Here is a 19070-nt window from a genome sequence, read left to right on the forward strand (position 1 = left end):
CTCCAGCAGGGGGTCAGTCTAGAAGACCTCGGAGACCCCCTTCCAGCTGGCTTCTGCCCGAGCCTGCGGCGAGAGGCGCGTCGTGGCCGGGCTGGGCGGCGCGTGTGGGCGTCCGGGGCGGTGGGGCGAGGCGCTCCGCCTCGGGGGTGTCCCCGTCCCGCCCCGAGAGCCGCCCCCTGGGGCCGCGCCCCTCCCGTCCGCCCGCCCGGCCGCTCGCATCCCGGGAGCGCCCGGCCGCGCTGACAGTCCGGCTCCGCTCCTGCCGCCGCCGCTGCGGTTGCTGCTGGTGCTGCTGCCCCGGCCGGCTGGCCGAGCGGGCGGCGGCGGCGGCGGCACCTGAGCCTCCCCGGGCGGAGAGCCGGGCCGGGCCGGGCTTCCTTCCTCCGCAGCCCGCCAGCCCCGCTGCAGGATGAGCCCGCGCTGCCTCCTGCGCTCGCTGCCGCTGCTCATCCTGGCCGCCTCCTCGGCCAACGCCAGCAACTGGCTGTGAGTAGGGAGGGAGGGAAGTAGGGCAGGTGCGCCGGCCACGGCTCGCCTTACCTGGCCGCCCGCGCGGATCCGACACGGGGGTGAGGTTGGGGGGTCTGGGGAGGGGAGAGGAAAAGCAGGCAGGGGAGGGAAAAGGAGGGGAGATCGCGGCGTCTCCGGCGCTCTGTGCATGCTCAGAGGAGCGGCCGCACCGGCGCTCTGTGTATCCTCGGAGGAGCGGCTGCACCGTGTATGTTAGGAGAATTGGTTGTACCGGCGCTCTGTGCATGCTCGGAGGAACGGCTGCACCGTGTACGCTCGGAGGACGGGTTGCACCGGCGCTCTGTGCATGCTCGGAGGAGCGGCCGCATCGGCGCTCTGTGTATCTTCGGAGGAACGGCTGTACCGTGCATGCTAGGAGGAGGAGCGGCCGCATCGGCGCTCTGTGCATGCTCAGAGGACCGGCTGCACCAGTTCTCTGTGCATGCTCGGAGGAGCGACTGCACCGGCGATCCTTGCACGCTCAGAGGCTTGGTTGCACCGGCGCTCTGTGTATGTTCGGAGGACTGGCTACATCGACTCTCTGTGCAGGCTCGGAGGAGCGGCTGCACCGGCGCTCTGTGCATGCTCAGAGGACCGGCTGCACTAGCGCTCTGTGCAGGCTCGGAGGAGCGGCTGGACCGGCGATCCGTGCACGCTCGGAGGATTGGTTGCACCGGCGCTCTGTGTATGTTCAGAGGACTGGCTACATCGACTCTCTGTGCATACTCGGAGGACCGGCGATCCGTGCACGCTCAGAGGATTGGTTGCACCGGCACTCTGTGCATGTTCAGAGGACTGGCTGCACCGTTCATGCTCGGAGGACCGGCTGGACCGACGCTCTGCATGCTCAGAGGAACGGCTGCACTAGCGCTCTGTGCATGCTCGGACAGCACCGGCGATCGGTGCACGCTCAAAGGATTGGTTACACCGGCGCTCTGCATGTTCAGAGGCCTGGCTGCAGCGGCGCTCTGTACATGCTCGGAGGACTGGCTACACGGGCGCTCTGTTCATGCTCAGAGGACCGGCTACGTTAGCGCTTTGGGGATGTTCAGAGGACCGATTGCAGCAGCGCTGTGTGCACCCTCAGAGGGCCGGCTGGGAGCGGTTGTAGCAGGACTCTGTGCACGCTCAGAGGACCGGTTGCAGCAGCGTTCTTTGTAAGCTCAGAGGTCCTTGGCTTGCCGGCTGGGACAGGCGCTGTCCTGAAAGGCAGGAAGGCGGTGCATTCAATTTTGGGGAGGGGGGCCACCGAGAGATATGCATTCAGCGGGGGGGGGGACCCGAACGGACCGGGGGCTCTTCTGCGTCCCCGAGACGTTGGGGATGTTGACTTGCGCTGGAGTCTTTTCACATTTTCTAACGCCGAAGGACGGGGTGACAGCCAGGGTGGTAAAAAGGGAGTTTTCGTTGTTTTCAGTTTATGTAGTTTGCATCTTTGAGCGTGGGAAGCCTCCCGGAGTTACCTCGAGGTAAGGCAGGCGGGCCGGCGGATAAATGTTACAAATAAAACAAAAATAAATGAATTTAAAAAAAAAATCGGCCCTCGGTCGGAGGTAAGCAGGCAGCTTTGCTTGGGTTTTCTAGGGGAATTTGGGAGACTGGGAACTGGGCTGGCCTACCTAGCAGTACTGTTGTGAATAGACAGACAGACAATGAGATAGATGAGAAATTGATGGTAGGTAGGTAGATGATAGATAGATAGATAGATAGATAGATAGATAGATAGATAGATAGATAGATAGATAGATAGATAGATAGATAGATATAGACAATAGACAGAGAGAGAGAGACAGAGAGATGATAGATAGACAGACGATAGACAGAGAGAGAGACAGAGAGAGATGATAAATAGATAAATAGATAGATAGATAGATAGAGACGATAGACAGAGAGAGAGACAGAGAGAGATGATAAATAGATAAATAGATAGATAGATAGATAGATAGACAGACGATAGACAGAGATGATAGATAGATAGATAGATAGATAGATAGATAGATAGATAGATAGATAGATAGAGACGATAGACAGAGAGAGAGACAGAGAGAGATGATAGATAGACAGACAGACGATAGACAGAGAGAGATGATAGATAAATAGATAGATAGAGACGATAGAGAGAGATGATAGATAGACAGACGATAGACAGAGAGAGAAACATGATAGATAAAAAGATAGATAGATAGATAGATAGATAGATAGAGACTATAGACGAGACAGAGAGAGATGATAGATGATAGATATAGATAGATATATATAGACAATAAACAGAGAGATGATAGATAGATAGATAGATAGACAGACAGACAGAAAGACAGAAATATTAAGAGAGATATACACAGAAAGATAAATAAAAAGTTAGCTAGATAGATAGATTAGATAGATAGATAGATAGATAGATAGATAGATAGATAGATAGATGGAGACAGAGTGAAGGAAGGAAGGAAGATATTTTGGTATATGGAAACTTAAGAGAGCACAAAACCAGGATGCAGCCAGGCTGGGGGAATAAATGTTAGTTTCCAGGTTACTGCCACGATTCGAATGTTGATCCAACTTATCTCCTCCGTTCGCCCGTTTAAAGGTTTGTAATCCAGCTTTCCTGGGCAAACCTTTTATTCTGGGTAAACAATAAACCCACTTTTAGCGAGTTATCATTCCCCGCACGATAAGAGGCTTGAAATGACCAGCCTCATTTCTTTCAAGCCAACCGAAGGGACGGTTTTGTAAAAAAAATGTGTGAGTTTATTTCCATTTATTTATTATTTCTCCCCCCCACACTTTTTTGTTTCTTTCTTTTTTCCTTCTTCTCACGACTGAACCGAGAACTGGAGATCAGGATGCTAAGGGTGATTTTTGCAAAGTCCCCGAGACCGGTAAAACTGAGGCCTTGGGTTGGAAAAGTTTGGGGCCCACCTGCTCTGGACATCCATTTTTTCTGGATATTTTATGCACAATAAACAGATCATAATTCTCCCAGCCTGGCTGCATCCTCATTTTGTGCTCCCTTAAGTTCCCAAGTACTAAAATATCTTCCTTCCTTCCTTCCTTCTCTGTCGTCTTCTATCTATCTATCTATCTATCTATCTATCTATCTATCTATCTATCTATCATCCATCTATCTTCTTCTATCTCCTATCTTCATATCTATCTATCTTCTCTCTCTTTCTTCTATCTTCATATCTATCTGTCTATCTTCTTTCTCTCCTATCTTTCTATCTCTCTATCTATCTGAGTAGGAAGCTGGGCGGATTGCAGAATTATTATATATATAATATATAATATTATATATATATATATATATATATATATATATATATATATATATATATATATATATATTACAAACTATTCTAAAAATACGAGTTCCAGGTATATTAGTAAAGAAAGAAGATATATATAAATATCAAATTTATATTTCGCTGATAAAGTAATAAAGGGAGACTAGTATAGATCTATTTCAAGTTATTTACCTCTCATCAGCTAGCCATACCCTTACTCGGATTCGAACTTGGCTAGCTGATGAGAGCTAAGTAGCTTGAAATAGATCTATATTAGTCTCCCTTTCTTTCTTTATCAGCGAAATATAAATTTGGTATAAAATGGTGTATATATATATGTTTTCCAAAGTATAAAATTCAAAGAGAAATGAATAAAAAGTAATGGAAAACTAAGAAGAGCCGGAGGGAAAAGAAAAGAAATATTAAAGGAGAAAAGGAAAGAAGAAGGCACGGACCTTCTCTTCTTTTTGGTCTCTTTGCAAGACTGAAATAATAAGACATTTGAGGGGGGGAAATGCAATTTATTGCTTTAAACAGGACAGAGAACTAGAAGTTGTGAAGATCTCTTTGGGCAGGGATTATAAATTGCTGCTGGTTACTATTGAAGTGGGTTTTGATCTACGGATAGTCCTTGACTTAACAACAGTTCCGTTTAGTGTCCGTTCAAAGTTACAACGGCTCTGAAAAAAACCGATGTAGGACTGTGGTTCATACTTAACGACCGTTGCAGCGTCCCGACAGTCACGTGACTTAACGTTCTGACCACTGACTCACAGTTACGACAGTCGTGGTGTCCCCGGGGGGGGGGAGGGTGTCACACAGTCCTCTTTCGCGACCTTCTGATGAGCCGAGTCAACGCTGAACCACCGTGTGACTTGACTTGATTCACTTAACAACCGGGGCGAGAAAGGTCGTAAAACGAAGCCAGACCTCGCTTAGCAAATGTCTCACTTTAACCGCGGAAATTGTCTTGGGTTTTAATCCCGAAAGCCAAACTCGTACGTTGCAAAGCTACCGATAAAAATCCCCCGCGGCGGGAGGTGGGCATCGTGGGCCCTCGTCCACAACGGGCCACTGTTGCTGCCGCGGAAAAGGTGGGCTCCCACCCACCCACCCACCCATTCCCCAACCTTTGTCGCCTCCATTTTGGCGCCGGCCCAATTTGTAGCGTGCCTTGATTTTTTTTCCCCCTTCCTTCCTCCGGCAACGAGCACGATTAACAACTATCATAAAAAGGGAGGTAAATATTTGCACCTTAAATCGTGACCCGGATGCGGAGCTGGGAACTGGTTCAGGGGAAATTGAGGCGAGCCGTTGGAACCGTTGTTGAGCGTTGTGTGGAAATTCCTCCTGGCCTTTTGCAGTAAACGCCTGGTACCTTAAAACTTCTGGGGTGGGGGGACGCGGGAATTTTCTGGGGTGGATGGGTGGGCTCTAGTATGGTCTTATTGGCTGTCTCTCTGCATTCCCTCCGGACAATGCATTTGAGAATAAACCGCATCGCTGGCTTAACCAGGAATCGGTGGTCGAAGCTGCAAACTTCAAAGTACCCTCAAGGTCCTAGTCCCTGTGAAGCACTCTGGGCCTGAGAGAAGTCGTTGGTTTATTAGTGGGGGTTTTTTTTGGCAGGGGGCAAGACATAAAGGCAGATAACGCCCAACAGGCTGAGTGCTAATGCACATTGAGGGTTCCGACGGGATTATCCTTGGAATAAAATACATTTTTTTAAAAAAAATTGGCCCTCAATTCTTTAGAGCAGGGATTTCCAAACTTGTCTGCTTTAAGACGTCTGGACTTCAATTCCCAGAATTCCCCAGCCAGCAGAATTCTGGGAGTGGAAGTCCACAAGTCTTAATTCTGGGAGTTGAAATTCATAAATCTTAATTCTGGGAGTTGAAATCCATTAGTCTTAATTCTGGGAGTTGAAATCCATAAATCTTAATTCTGGGAGTTGAAATTCATAAATCTTAATTCTGGAAGTTGGACGTCCACAAGTCTTAATTTTGAGAATTGGAAGTTCACAAGTCTTAATTCTGGAAGTTGAAATCCATAAATCTTAATTCTGGAAGTTGAAATCCATAAATCTTAATTCTGGAAGTTGGAAGTCCACAAGTCTTAATTCCGAGAGTTGAAATCCACAAGTCTTAATTCTGGAAGTTGAAATCCGTAAGTCTTAATTCTGGGAGTTGAAATCCATAAATCTTAATTCTGGGAGTTGAAATTCATAAATCTTAATTCTGGAAGTTGGACGTCCACAAGTCTTAATTTTGAGAATTGGAAGTTCACAAGTCTTAATTCTGGAAGTTGAAATCCATAAATCTTAATTCTGGAAGTTGGAAGTCCACAAGTCTTAATTCCGAGAGTTGAAATCCACAAGTCTTAATTCTGGAAGTTGAAATCCGTAAATCTTAATTCTGGGAGTTGGAAGTTCACAAATCTTAAAGTGGCCAACTTTGGAGACCCCTGCCTTAGAGAAAAAGCGATAATGAATAAACAGAAGTGGTTCCCACCCACCCCCCTTCTTGTTGCATGTTGTGTAAATCCAGCTGCTTTGGCGGAACCGCAATCCTCCCGTTGCGATTGTGGGATTTGAACCGGGTCCGAACGCGATTTCTTCCAACTCTCGGTGGTTTTTGAGGTCTCAGGCCCGGTCTCACCGTTTTTCCGGTTGCTCCTCGAGATGCCAGGGGTTTCGGAAGTTGGACAAACGAGATTTTCAGCGACGGGGGGGGGGGGTCGGGGGTCAGCATTGGTAGATTTGCCCGTATAGGGACGGTTGCATTCCCCGCTACCCCCCCCAGTTCCCATTTTGGTTCTTTTGACCTCGAGATGAGAAACTGCCGGGGGGGGGGGGATTTTGAAGAAAATGGAGATTATTATTTTTTTTTCCCAAGAGATATTAAATCCTTGGAGCAGTTCCACTCTCTGGGCTCTTGTCTTGTCCTGTAGAATTTTCTTTTTTTTTTTTTTTTTCTTTTTGGAAAGTGGGTGGGTGGGGGGAGAAATCTTTGGCTTTGCTGACTTTTTTTGGGGAGGGGGGATTGTGTGTCACTACCCAGCTTGCATCTGCGGGGGGGGGGTTTCCGTGGCAGTGTGAGTGTGTTGTCGGGCCTGTGTGCCCAGGTGTGGGAGCCGTTCCACCCAGATTTTTTTTACCCTGGTGACGAATGTGTTCTTTTCTCCTTTAGGCAGTTGATGGAAGATGAAAATATATATATATATATATACTTTTAAACAGAAAACCTGCCCGGATTAGCGGTTAAGCTCTCCCAAAGTGTTTCACAATAACACAAGACAGTGTTTGGTGTGTATGTGTATTTCTCTCTCTCTCTCTCTTTCTCTTTCCCTCCCCTCCCCTCCCTCCCTCCCCACGGCTAGCTTGTCGGGACTCATGTCCTTTGCAACTTTGCAAAAAAATCAAAATAAAATCAAAATAAAATCAAAAACAGCCAGGAAAACTTTCTGCAGCCCGGATTGCATATTAACCGCAGCTGCATTTTTAATAAAGTAAAGTAAAGTAAAGTAAAGTAAAGTAAAGTAAAGTAAAGTAAAGTAATAAAATAAAATAAAATAAAATAAAATAAAATAAAATAAAATAAAATAAAATAAAATAAAATAAAATAAAATAAAATAAAATAAAATAATAAAATAAAATAATAAAATAAAATAAAATAAAATAAAATAAAATAATAAAATAAAATAAAATAAAATAAAATAAAATAAAATAAAATAAATAAAATAAATAATAAAATAAAATAATAAAATAAAATAAAATAAAATAATAAAATAATAATAAAAAAACTACAGGCGATGCTCCAATTTATTTATTTATTTATTTATTTATTTATTTATTTATTTATTTATAAAATTTGTATGCCACCCTATCTCCAAGGACTCAGGGCAGCTCACAACAACAACAAGACCAAGCAACTGTTAAAATCAACAAATATACACAAAAATATGAAAAGTTACTTACGACAGTTTGTTTAGAGACCGTTCAAAGTTACAACGGCCCTGGAGGCAAAAAAAAAGCGCCGTTTCACGCTTACGACCGTTGTAGCGTTTCCCCAGGGTCAGGTGATCAAAAATTTAGACGCTTGGCCACCGACTCGTATTTACGACCGTTGCCGCCATCCCCAGGGTCGTGTGATTAAAATTCGGATTTGTGACGGTGGCGGTGTGTCCCCGTGCTCTGCTTTTGCGACCTACTTAACAACCAGGGGACTAACTTAACAGCTGCAGTGATTTCGCTTAACAAACTTGGCAAGGTAAAGTCGTAAAACGGGGCAAAACTCCCTTCGCAAACGTCTCACTCAGCGACGTAAAATTTCGGGGTTGTAAATTGAGGATGCCCTGCAACTTTGTTGTAAGTACGTCATCACTTGGAGGTTTTCAAGAAAAGATTGGACAACCATTTGACTGGGATGGTATAAGCACTCCTCCCTTTAGGCGGGGGGTTGGACTAGAAGACCTCCCGAGGTCCCTTTCCATTTCTTGAATGCTAAAAACAGTCTTTAGAGGAAAGAGATTGCTGGATAGTAATTTGGGGAAATGCCCTTTTTCTTCTTCTTCTTTTTTTTCCCCCTCTGGTCAAAATCACCAAAGTCCGAGGGACTTTGTAGAAGTCAAAGTTGAGTTTGTTTAGGATTCAGTGACTAAGAAGGAACTAAAATAATTGTATCTAGTTTTATTTTCTCTTTTTGACGTTTAAAGCAACTTAGTGACCAAGAAAAAAAACAACAAAAACTAAGAAGGAATAAGATGACGGTTTGAGGAGCAGGATTGAGAATGGAGAAGGAAGGTACAGTTTTTTTCAAGTTTTGGCCACTTGGGACGATGGGTGGACTTCAGCTCCCAGAATTCCCCCAGCCAGATGGCTGGGGAATTCTGGGAGTTGAAATCCACCCATCGTCCCAAGTGGCCAAAACTTGAAAAAAAACTGCCTTAGATAGCACCTCATCTCCAGCAATGGATTGTCATTCTGGAGCGAGATTTCTTAACATTTTTTTCTCATCATTTCCTCAGGTGTATCGGTGGGAATAAATCATATTCAATAAATCATAGTTAGAACAATTAATCCGTGGAACGACTTGCCTCCAGAAGTTGTGAATGCTCCAACACTGGAAGATTTTAAGAAGAGGTTGGATAACCGTTTGTCTGAAGTGGTGTAGGATTTCCTGCCTAGGCAGGGGGTTGGACTAGAAGACCTCCAAGGTCCCTTCCAACTCATTCTATTTCTATTTCTATTTCTATTTCTATTTCTATTTCTATTTCTATTTCTATTTCTATTCTATTCTATTCTGTTCTATTCTATTCTATTCTATTCTATTCTATTCTACTCTACTCTACTCTACTCTACTCTATTCTTCTATACTATTATATTCTTCTCTTCTCCTCTCCTCTCTTCTTTTCTCCTCTCCTCTCCTATTTCCTTCCATTCCATTCCATTCTATGCTATTCATTCCAATATTCTATTCTATTCTATTCTATTCTATTCTATTCTATTCTATTCTATTCTATTCTACTCTACTCTACTCTACTCTACTCTACCCTACCCTACCCTACCCTACCCTACCCTACCCTACTCTATTCTATTCTTCTATACTATTCTATTCTTCTCTTCTCCTCTCCTCTCCTATTCCCTTCCCTTCCCTTCCCTTCCCTTCCCTTCTATTCTATGCCATTCATTCCAATATTCTATTCTATTCTATTCTATTCTATTCTATTCTATTCTATTCTATTCTATTCTATATATGCAGGTTGGAGCCAAAACGGAAAGTTGTTAGAATTCAGGAGTTTTTAAGTCTTGCTAACGTTTCGTTCGAGTCCCAAACGGGGCATTCCTGGCGGATTTTTGTATCTTTTCAAATCCAAAATATTGTTTGCACCCTCCCCTGGAAAATTTAATGGTCAAGCCATCCATAAGAACTCTTTCTAAAATGAAAGGAGAAGGAAACATGAGAAGGGACCCCGGTAGCTTAGACTTCCAACGGCAAAAGATTGCCACGATACTTTTATCTGTTATCTTATATATGCTTGACAAACAAATAAAATAAATAGATGTAGGAATACGAACTTTTTAAATGTTGGGTAAGACTAAAACCGGGCTCTAAATAATGCAGGTAGTTCTCAACTTATGACCGCAATGGAGGCCCAAATTTACGCCGCTAAAGTGAGACGCTTGTTTCTTTTTAAAAGTTTATTATTATTATTATTTTTTTTCAAAATGCAAACATTCCATCTTTCCTTCAACTGTGTGTCGTCTGGGTTGAAATATCTCTGGGCTGCCAACCTTCAAATTTTACAACATCATTCACTTTTAATATAAATTCTCCAATCTTAAAATGATAGTATGTTAAAACGGCTGAACATTATAAGCCTATTCGTTTGTCCTCTTCCCGTGTCTGCTGGTAAAAATACAATAATAATAATAATAACAACATGATACATAATAAAGTGAGACGTTTGTGAAGCGAGTTCCGCCCTGTTTTACGACTTTCCTTGTGCCGCCGTTGTTAAGAGAACCCCTGCAGCTCGTGAAGTTATTAACACCGGTTGTTAAGCGAATCTCGCTTGTCGCAAAAGGGGGGGGAACGCGGGACACCCCCCCCGGGGGACACCGCAACCGTAGCGTAAATAACGAGTCGGGGTTGCCAAGGATCTGAATTTGGATGCCCCCAAAAGTCGTAAGTGTGAAAAATGATCCTAAATCACTTCCTTTTTTTTTTTCTTCTTCCCCCAGTGCCGTTGTAACTTTGAAACGGTCGCTAGTTGTAAAGTCAAGGACTTGGGTTTTCTGTCCTTTCCCGATTGTCTCTTGAGTTGAGGCCAAGGGTAGGAGAGAAAGACCCCAGAGCCAAAAAGAAAAGGAAAAAAAAAGAGATTTTTTTTGTCCATCTTTCTGGCTGGGATTTGTAAATGAGTAATCCGAGCGTATCGAAGGGGGGGGGGGAAACATCCTGCGATCCGAGTAGTAGTAACTTGGGATAAAGATTTACGCTGGGTAAATCTTTTCACGGGGGTCCGAAGAGGGTCCTAAGCAGCCCCCTAGGGTGGGGTGGGGGGGTGTCGCTCGGTTAAAAAAAAAGTCACCCTGTGTGAGAAACCAGCTACACAATTTGTGTGATGGATGGAGCCTGAAGGTTAAAAAGACGGCTATGGGAGGCGGAGAACAACCCCCCCCACACACACACTGGTGGGGGGGGGGGCTGAGGTTGGACCAGGGCCCGGCATTCAAACCGCTTTTTGGGCCCTGGGAACTGCGGCCAAGGCTCGGCTTGACCTCCTACCCAAGTTTGTGGTTGTGGTGCCATCTCGGCGGCCTCCAACTCCCCAGGAGGAAAGAAGGCAGGATATTTGGTGGAAGGGAGCTGGGGGACGGGCTTACAGGCCAAGAACGGGTTTGTAAGCATAGGGGGGGGGAGGGATACAGGGTTTCCTGCCCGAGCAGAGGGTTGGACTAGAAGACCTCCAAGGTCCCTTCCGACTCGTTATTCTAATTCTTATTCTAATTCTAATTCTAATTCTAATTCTAATTCTAATTCTAATTCTATTCTATTCTATTCTATTATTTTCTCCTATTCTATTTTCTCCTATTCTCTCCTATTCTATTCTATTCTATTCTATTCTATTCTAATTATTTTCTCCTATTCTATTTTCTCCTATTCTCTCCTATTCTATTCTATTCTATTCTATCCTATCCTATCCTATCCTATCCTATCATTATGTATTTTATTTTGCTATTCTATTCTTTGTTCTGTTCTGTTGTTCTGTTCTGTTCAATTCAATTCAATTCTATCCTATCCTATCCTATCCTGCATTCCTGTTGTTCTGTTCTATTCTATTCTATTCTATTCTATTCTATTCTATTCTATTCTATTCCTTATTCCATTCTATTCTTTCCTTATTCTATTCTATTCTATCCTATTCCATTCCCTTCCATTCCATGTATTCTATTCTATTCTATTCTATTCTATTCTATTCTATTCTATTCTATTCTATTCTATTCCATTCCCTTCCATTCCATGTTTTCTATTCTATTCTATTCCATTCCCTTCCATTCCATGTTTTCTATTCTATTCTATTCTATTCTATTCTATTCTATTCTATTCTATTCTATTCTATTCCATTCCATTCCATTCCATTCCATTCCATTCCATTCCTTATTCTATTCTATTCCATTCCATTCCATTCCATTCCATGTTTTCTATTCTATTCTATTCTATTCTATTCTATTCTATTCTATTCTATTCCATTCCCTTCCATTCCATGTTTTCTATTCTATTCTATTCCATTCCCTTCCATTCCATGTTTTCTATTCTATTCTATTCTATTCTATTCTATTCTATTCTATTCTATTCTATTCCATTCCATTCCATTCCATTCCATTCCATTCCATTCCTTATTCTATTCTATTCTATTCTATTCTATTCTATTCTATTCTATTCTATTCTATTCTATTCCATTCCATTCCATTCCATTCCATTCCATTCCATTCCATTCCTGTTTCAAGCGTGCAAAAAAAGGATCTGGAGACCCTAGAAAGAGTGCAGAGAAAAGCAGCTGAGATAGCCAAGAGATCCGGCGGCTTAAATTATACAAGGAATAGTTGAGGGGAACTAGGTATGTCTAGTCTAGTGAAAAGAAGGATTATGGGGGGGGAGGGGGGGGAGATGATAGCAGGGTTCCAGTATTTGAGGGGCTGCCCCAAAGAGGAGGCGGGGGGGGGTGTCAACCTATTCTCCAAAGCCCCGGAAGGCAGGAGAGGAAGCAACGGGTGGAAACTCATGGAGGAGAGAAGCAACCTGGAACGAAAGAGGAATTTTCTCACAATTGAGAAATCGGGGTGGAACAACTCGGTCCCAGAAGTTTTTAAGAAGAGGCTGGGCAGCCATTTGTCCGGGGTCTCTTACTTGAGCAGGGGGTTGGACTAGAAGATCTCTGTGGGCATCGGTCCCCTGCAACAAATAGCATCTTGATACCCTCTCTATTTTTGGGGGGGAGCCAGGGGTTATGATGCCCACCAGCCGGCCTTTTCCTACAGCTGGGAAATTCTCCCGGGGTTGATCCCGCCCAGGTGAAACGGCTGGTTTTCCTTCCTTTCTTTTGTCAAGAGGTGTTGGGAGTTTTTTTTTTGAAAAAAGAAAAAAGGAAAGAGAATCTGTCATAATGTTAAAAGGGCTGGAAAACTCAGCAGGCGTGTTGGGACTGGCAGGTCCTTGCAGATTGCCTTCCCTGAATTCCAGCCAGGTGTTGCCTCCTCCTCCTTCTCTCTCTCTCTCGCTCGCACACTCACACACACTCACTCTCACACACACACTCACTCCTGCACACTTTCACATGCACACACTCACACTCATACACACTCTCACACTCTCTTACACACTCTCACACATTTTCACATGCTTACACTCACACTCACTCTCTTACAAACACACACACTCACACTCTTTCACATGCACACTCACTCTCTCACACACACGCTCTCACACACACGCTCTCACACACACAGTCACACATACACCCTCTCTCACACTCACACACTTTCACACTCTCTTACACACACACTCACTCTCACACACACACTCTCACTCACGCATTTTCACATGCTCTCTCTCTCTCTCTCTCACACACACACACACACACACACACACACACACACAAACACACACACAAAGTCACACACTCACATTTTCACATGCTCACACACACACACACACACACACTTTCACATTTATTTATTTATTTATTTATTTTATTCGGCTTATATGCCGCCCTATCTCACAGTGGACTCAGGGCAGCTCACAACAATAAAACACAAGCCACAATATAAAATAAAGACCAAAATCATGCACACTCACACACACACACACACACACACACACACACAGTCACACATACACACTCATACATTTTCACATGCTCACACTCATACACACTCTCACACTCACACACACTCTTTCACATGCTCACTCACACACTCTTACACACTCACACTTTCACATGCACACACTCATTCTCTCACACACATACTCACACACTCAAACACACAGTCACACGTACACACTCTCACACTCACACACTTTCACATGCTGACACTCACTCATACACACTCTCTTACACACTCACTCTCACACATGCTCACACACACACACACTTACACTTTCACATGCTCACGCTCACTCTTACACACTCACACACACTCTTACATGCTCACTCACACACACTCACACACACACTCACACAGAAACAATCTCTCTCTCTCTCTCTCTCTCTCTCTCAAATCTAGTTCTACTTCTACTTCCACCTCTTTATTTACCTGCTGCTACCTACGTGAAGTATTTATTGAATTGGCAGCTGGTTAGCAAACTTCCTTACTACCAGTCACCTTTGACCCGTACGTAAAAGGCAGGAGATGGGCGAAGAAGGTGCAGAATGACTAGAAGAAGGTATATGTAGCTCAGGGTTGAAGCTCAGGGTGAGGCCATAGGAGTCTTAAGAATGACAGAGTGGGAAGGGGCCTTGGAGGTCTTCTAGTCCAGCCCCCTGCTTAAGCAGGAGAGACCCTAGACCATTTCAGACAAGGGACTGAACAGTCTCTTCTTAAGAAAAACCTCCCGTGATTTCTTAAACAGGATGGCTTGGAAACGGGAGTGGGTGGCCCTTCTTTTTCACAAAGCTTTGCTGAGCCGCAAGAGGAGGACATCTGGGAAAGTTGGTTTTTTTTTTCTTTTTTTTTCCTTTTTTTTTTTCCCCTTCTTCCTCCCCCTCCTCCCTCTCGAGCCTGGAGGACAGCAGTGGGCCTTCCTTTATCGTTGAAACAACACGTTAATCTTCATTTTGATCCTCCCCAACCAACAGTAATAAGAATTTTGTTTGGGGGGAAAAGCTCTTTTTTTTATCGGGAGCATCTGTTTGGAAGGATTTGAAAGGAGGAGTTCTGCAGACACGGGCCTCTGCCTCTCTCCTTTGATGCTTCCATCGGCTGGAAAGAAAAAGAAAGAAAGAAAGAAAGAAGGAAGGAAGGAAGGAAGGAAGGAAGGAAGGAAGAAACGAAGGAAGGAAGGAAGGAAGAAAGAAAGAAAGAAAGAAGGAAAGAAAGAAAGAAAGAAAGAAAGAAAGAAAGAAAAATAAAATATGTGGGAACTCTCCCAGAGGTTTTGACCGTTGGCGCGGCCAAAATGGCAGCCTCCCCCCTTCTCCCCCCCCCAACGCTCCTGTCCTGTGGGCCATCTGGTCGTCCCTTGCGAAGGGTGCGTGACAACGGATAGGGTTGGACTAGAAGACCTCCGAGGTCCCTTCCACCTCTGTTCTGATTGATTGATTGATTGAATGAATGAAATGGTCTAGGGTCTCCTGCTTAAGCAGAGGGTTGGACTAGAAGACCTCCGAGGTCCCTTCCAGTTCCTGCGTGTGCCCACACCCACAATTCTATGCGACCCACCCCCCCGCACATGCGCACGCAACCCCCCCCCCTTTGCACTCCCCCGACTTTTGGCATGTGATGGCAAGGTAGGACTGTTTTTAGCCCTCCCCAGGCACCAGAGCCTTTCTAGGAGGCTGGGGAGGATGAAAACCGCCTTCCCCGCTCCACTGAAGGCCCTCCGGAGGCCAGAAAAGGCCCGTTTGCCAACTTCCGGTCCCATGGACGGCCCGTTTTTCACTCTCCCCAGGCTCCAGAGCCGGTGGGGCTGGGGAAGGCGAAAATGGCCTTCCCCACCCGCACCGGAGGCCTTCCGGAGGCCGGAAACAGCCTTTTTCCTGACTTCCGGTAGGCCCAAAAGGCCCGAAAATCAGCTGGCCGGCGTGCGCATGCACGCCAGAGCTGAGCTCGCGTGCCCACCGATATGGCTCCGCGTGCCACAGGTCTAGGGTCTCCTGCTCGAGCAGAGGGTTGGACTAGAAGACCTCCGAGGTCCCTTTCCGACTCCGTTAATTATTCTCCGTCCCTTCCCGCCTGGCGATTCCTGGGAGTTCAACCCGGTGTGCTGGTCCCCAGCAGCCTCTCATCCTCTGCAGCTGCGGCCTGTGGCAAGGACTGAGTCCCGTGCAGAAGGAGGCAGCGGGGAGCAGCCAGGAGGGGGGAAAAAAAAATAATAAAAAATACAAACATCTCATCCTGGCCTTCGGGAGGGAAGTGGTTTCGAGGGAGCCTCTGGTGATCACAACGGCTGCCCAGGCCGAGGGAGGTTCCTGGCAGCCGCTGTCCTCCTCCTGCTGATTTTGGCCCGATCTCTACGGCTTTGGCTTCTCCCCGAACGGCCCTGGGATACAGTGAGCCTCCTCAAGACGTGACAGGGCCAGCCCCATCCGTCTCCCAGACAAAGGACAGCTGTTGGGAGCTGGGGAAGCCCACAGGCTGCAGGACAGGTTTGGGGAGGGGGGTTATCCTGGGGAGAGGGGGGGGGATGGAGAGGAGACCAGCACCCTGAAACCAGGGGTTTATGTGGGAACAGGCTGGATATAGTCCAGGTTAAGCAGCATAGAATAGAATATAGAATAACAGAGATGGAAGCCCTAAAATTCTATGATTCTGAGATGGATGAGATGCATGACAGACAGGCGGATGGATGGATGGATGGATAGATAGATAGGATTCATGACGGAGGGAGGCAGAGAGGAAGGAATGGATGGATGGATGGATGGATGGGTGGATGGATGGATGGATAGATAGATAGATAGGATTCATGACAGAGGGAGGGAGGCAGAGAGGAAGGAATGGATGGATGGATGGATGGATGGATGGATGGATGGATGGATAGATAGATAGATAGATAGGATTCATGACAGAGGGAGGGAGGCAGAGAGGAAGGAATGGATGGATGGATGGATGGATGGATGGATGGATGGATGGATGGATAGATAGATAGATAGATAGGATTCATGACAGAGGGAGGGAGGCAGAGAGGAAGGAATGGATGGATGGAATGGAACGGATGGATAAATGGTACCAAGAGCCTTGGTAGTACAGTGGTCTAAAGCACCCTGTTATTAAGAACAGCTGCCTGCAATTACTGCAGGTTCGAATCTCGCCAAGGCTCAAGGTTGACTCAGCCTTCCATCCTTTCTAAGGTAGGTAAATTGAGGACCCAGTTTGTGGGGGCAATAAGCTGACTTTGTATAAATATACAAAAAGGATGAAGGCTATTGCTGAGCACATTGTAAGCCGCCCTGAGTCTCCGGAGAAGGGCGGCATATAAATCAAATTAAAAAATAAAAAATAAATGTTATAGTGGTATAGTCTTCTGCCTGAACAGGGGGTTGGATTAGATGACCTCTGAGGACCCTTCCAGCCCTAGGATTCTATGATTCTGAGATAGATGAGATGCATGACAGACAGGCGGATGGATGGATGGATAAATGGAACAGCTTCCCTTCAGAAGTTGTGGGTGCTCCATCCTTATTTATTTATGTATGTATGTATGTATTTATGTATTTATGTATTTATTTATTTATTGGTTCGATTTATATGCCGCCCTTCTCCGGAGACTCAGGGCGGCTTACAATGCGTTAAGCAATAGCCTTCATACTTTTGTATAGACCTGCTTAGTAGGGCTTTTGCCCCCCCCCCCCCAAGCGGTGTTCTTTTTTTTAATACAAAGTCAGTTTATTGCCCCCCACAAACCGGGTCCTCATTTTACCTACCTCGGAAGGATGGAAGGCTGAGTCAACCTTGAGCCTGGTGAGATTCGAACTCGCAGTAATTGCAGGCAGCTGGTGCTACTTAACAGCGCTTTAGTCCGCTGCACCACCAAGGCTCTTGGAGGCTTTCAAGAAGGAACTGGACAGTAAATTCGTCTGAAATGCTCTAGGGTTCTCCGTTTTGAGGTGGACTAGAAAACCTCCAAGGTCCCTTCCAACGATGTTATTCGGCCTTTTCTCCCCAAATCTTCAGCAACGGCGGGAGCACCTGTGCAAAGCAGGTCAAAGCCACAGGTGGGATTAGGTGCCTCTTGGCAATTACGACGCCGGGGTCTTTGGATTTATGAAGCAGAGCATGAGGTCAGCTCCTTCTTAGTTGGGGTCCTTCTGCCTGGAGACTCCCCCCAACCGCCTCCTTTTCACCTCGGGAAACCCGAGTGACGTTTCCTACCGGTTGTCTCCTCTTCCCTCGCAGGTACTTGGCCAAGCTCTCTTCGGTGGGCAGCATCTCCGAGGAGGAGACCTGCGAGAAGCTGAAGGGCCTCATCCAGCGCCAAGTCCAGATGTGCAAGAGGAACCTGGAGGTCATGGACGCCGTGCGCCGGGGAGCCCAGCTGGCCATCGAGGAGTGCCAGTTCCAGTTCCGTAACCGCCGGTGGAACTGCTCCACCTTGGAGAGCCTGCCGGTATTTGGCAAGGTGGTCACGCAAGGTATGGTGGGGTCCCCGGCCTGGGAGGGGCGGGGGAGGGGGAGGTTGGTAGGGAGGGAGGGAGGCAGGGGAGGGGGCTTTCGACCGAGTGGGGAATTCTGGGAGTCCATGCGTTTTGAAGTCACCGTGGTTGAGGAACACTAGATATTACAGCTCTCAGTTCTTCTTCTTCTCCTCCATCATTCCTTCATCATCTTCTGTGTCTTCCAACCCTCGTTCTCCTTCCTTCTCCTCCATCTTCTCCTGTCCTTCTAAATCTCTCCTTTCCTTCTACTCCATCTTCTCCATCCTCTCCTGTCTTCCAGGCCTCCTCCTTTCTTCTTCTCTTCCTCCTCCATCTTCTCTTCCAACTCTCCTTCTTCGTTTTCTCCTTCATCACTCCTTCTTCTCCATCCTCTCCTCCACTTTCTCCTCTTCCAACCCTCCTTCTCTTCTTCCTCCATCCTCGTTGTATCCTGTCTTCCAACTCTCCTTCCTTCCTTCCTTCTCCTCCATCACTCCTTTTTCTCCATCCTCCATCTTCTCCTCTTCCAACCCTCCTTTTACCTTTTCTTCCTCCATCCTCACCTTCTCCTGTCTTCCAGCTCTCCTTCCTTCCTTCCTTCTCCTCCATCACTCCTTTTTCTCCTCTTCCAACCCTCCTCCTTCCTTCTCTTCCTCCTCCTCCTCTGTCTTCCAACCCTCCTACTCCATCTCTCCTCCTTCCTTCCTCGTCCTCCTCCATCACTCCCTCTTCTCCATCCTCTCCTCCACCTTCTCCTCTTCCAACCCTCCTTCTCCCTTCTTCCTCCATCCTCATCTTATCCTGTCTTCCAACTCTTCTTCCTTCCTTCTCCTTCATCACTCCTTCACCATCCTCTCCTCCACCGTCTCCTCTTCCAACCCTCCTCCTTCCTTCTCTTCCTCCTCCTCCTCCTCCTCCATCACT

At 46.1% G+C, this 19070-nt stretch overlaps 1 protein-coding gene and 1 pseudogene across 1 annotated transcript in view; one reads left to right on the forward strand and one right to left on the reverse strand.

Annotated features, from left to right (window-relative positions):
* The first annotated feature begins 305 nt into the window (after positions 1-305).
* Positions 306-19070, forward strand: part of WNT4 (Wnt family member 4) — a 27403-nt gene continuing 8638 nt past the window's right edge. Inside the window, exons 1-2 of the mRNA XM_070955978.1 lie at positions 306-486; positions 17908-18143. Of these exons, the coding sequence (XP_070812079.1) occupies positions 410-486; positions 17908-18143 (313 nt within the window). The 5' untranslated portion in view covers positions 306-409. The remainder of the gene's footprint in view (positions 487-17907; positions 18144-19070) is intronic.
* The window catches only part of LOC139326131 (cilia- and flagella-associated protein 251-like), a 1980-nt pseudogene continuing 1208 nt past the window's right edge, over positions 18299-19070 (reverse strand).

Source organism: Pituophis catenifer, unplaced genomic scaffold (assembly GCF_029215685.1).
Source record: "Pituophis catenifer annectens isolate HBS135680 unplaced genomic scaffold, rPitCat1.0.hap2 SCAF_18, whole genome shotgun sequence".
NCBI lineage: Eukaryota > Metazoa > Chordata > Lepidosauria > Squamata > Colubridae > Pituophis > Pituophis catenifer.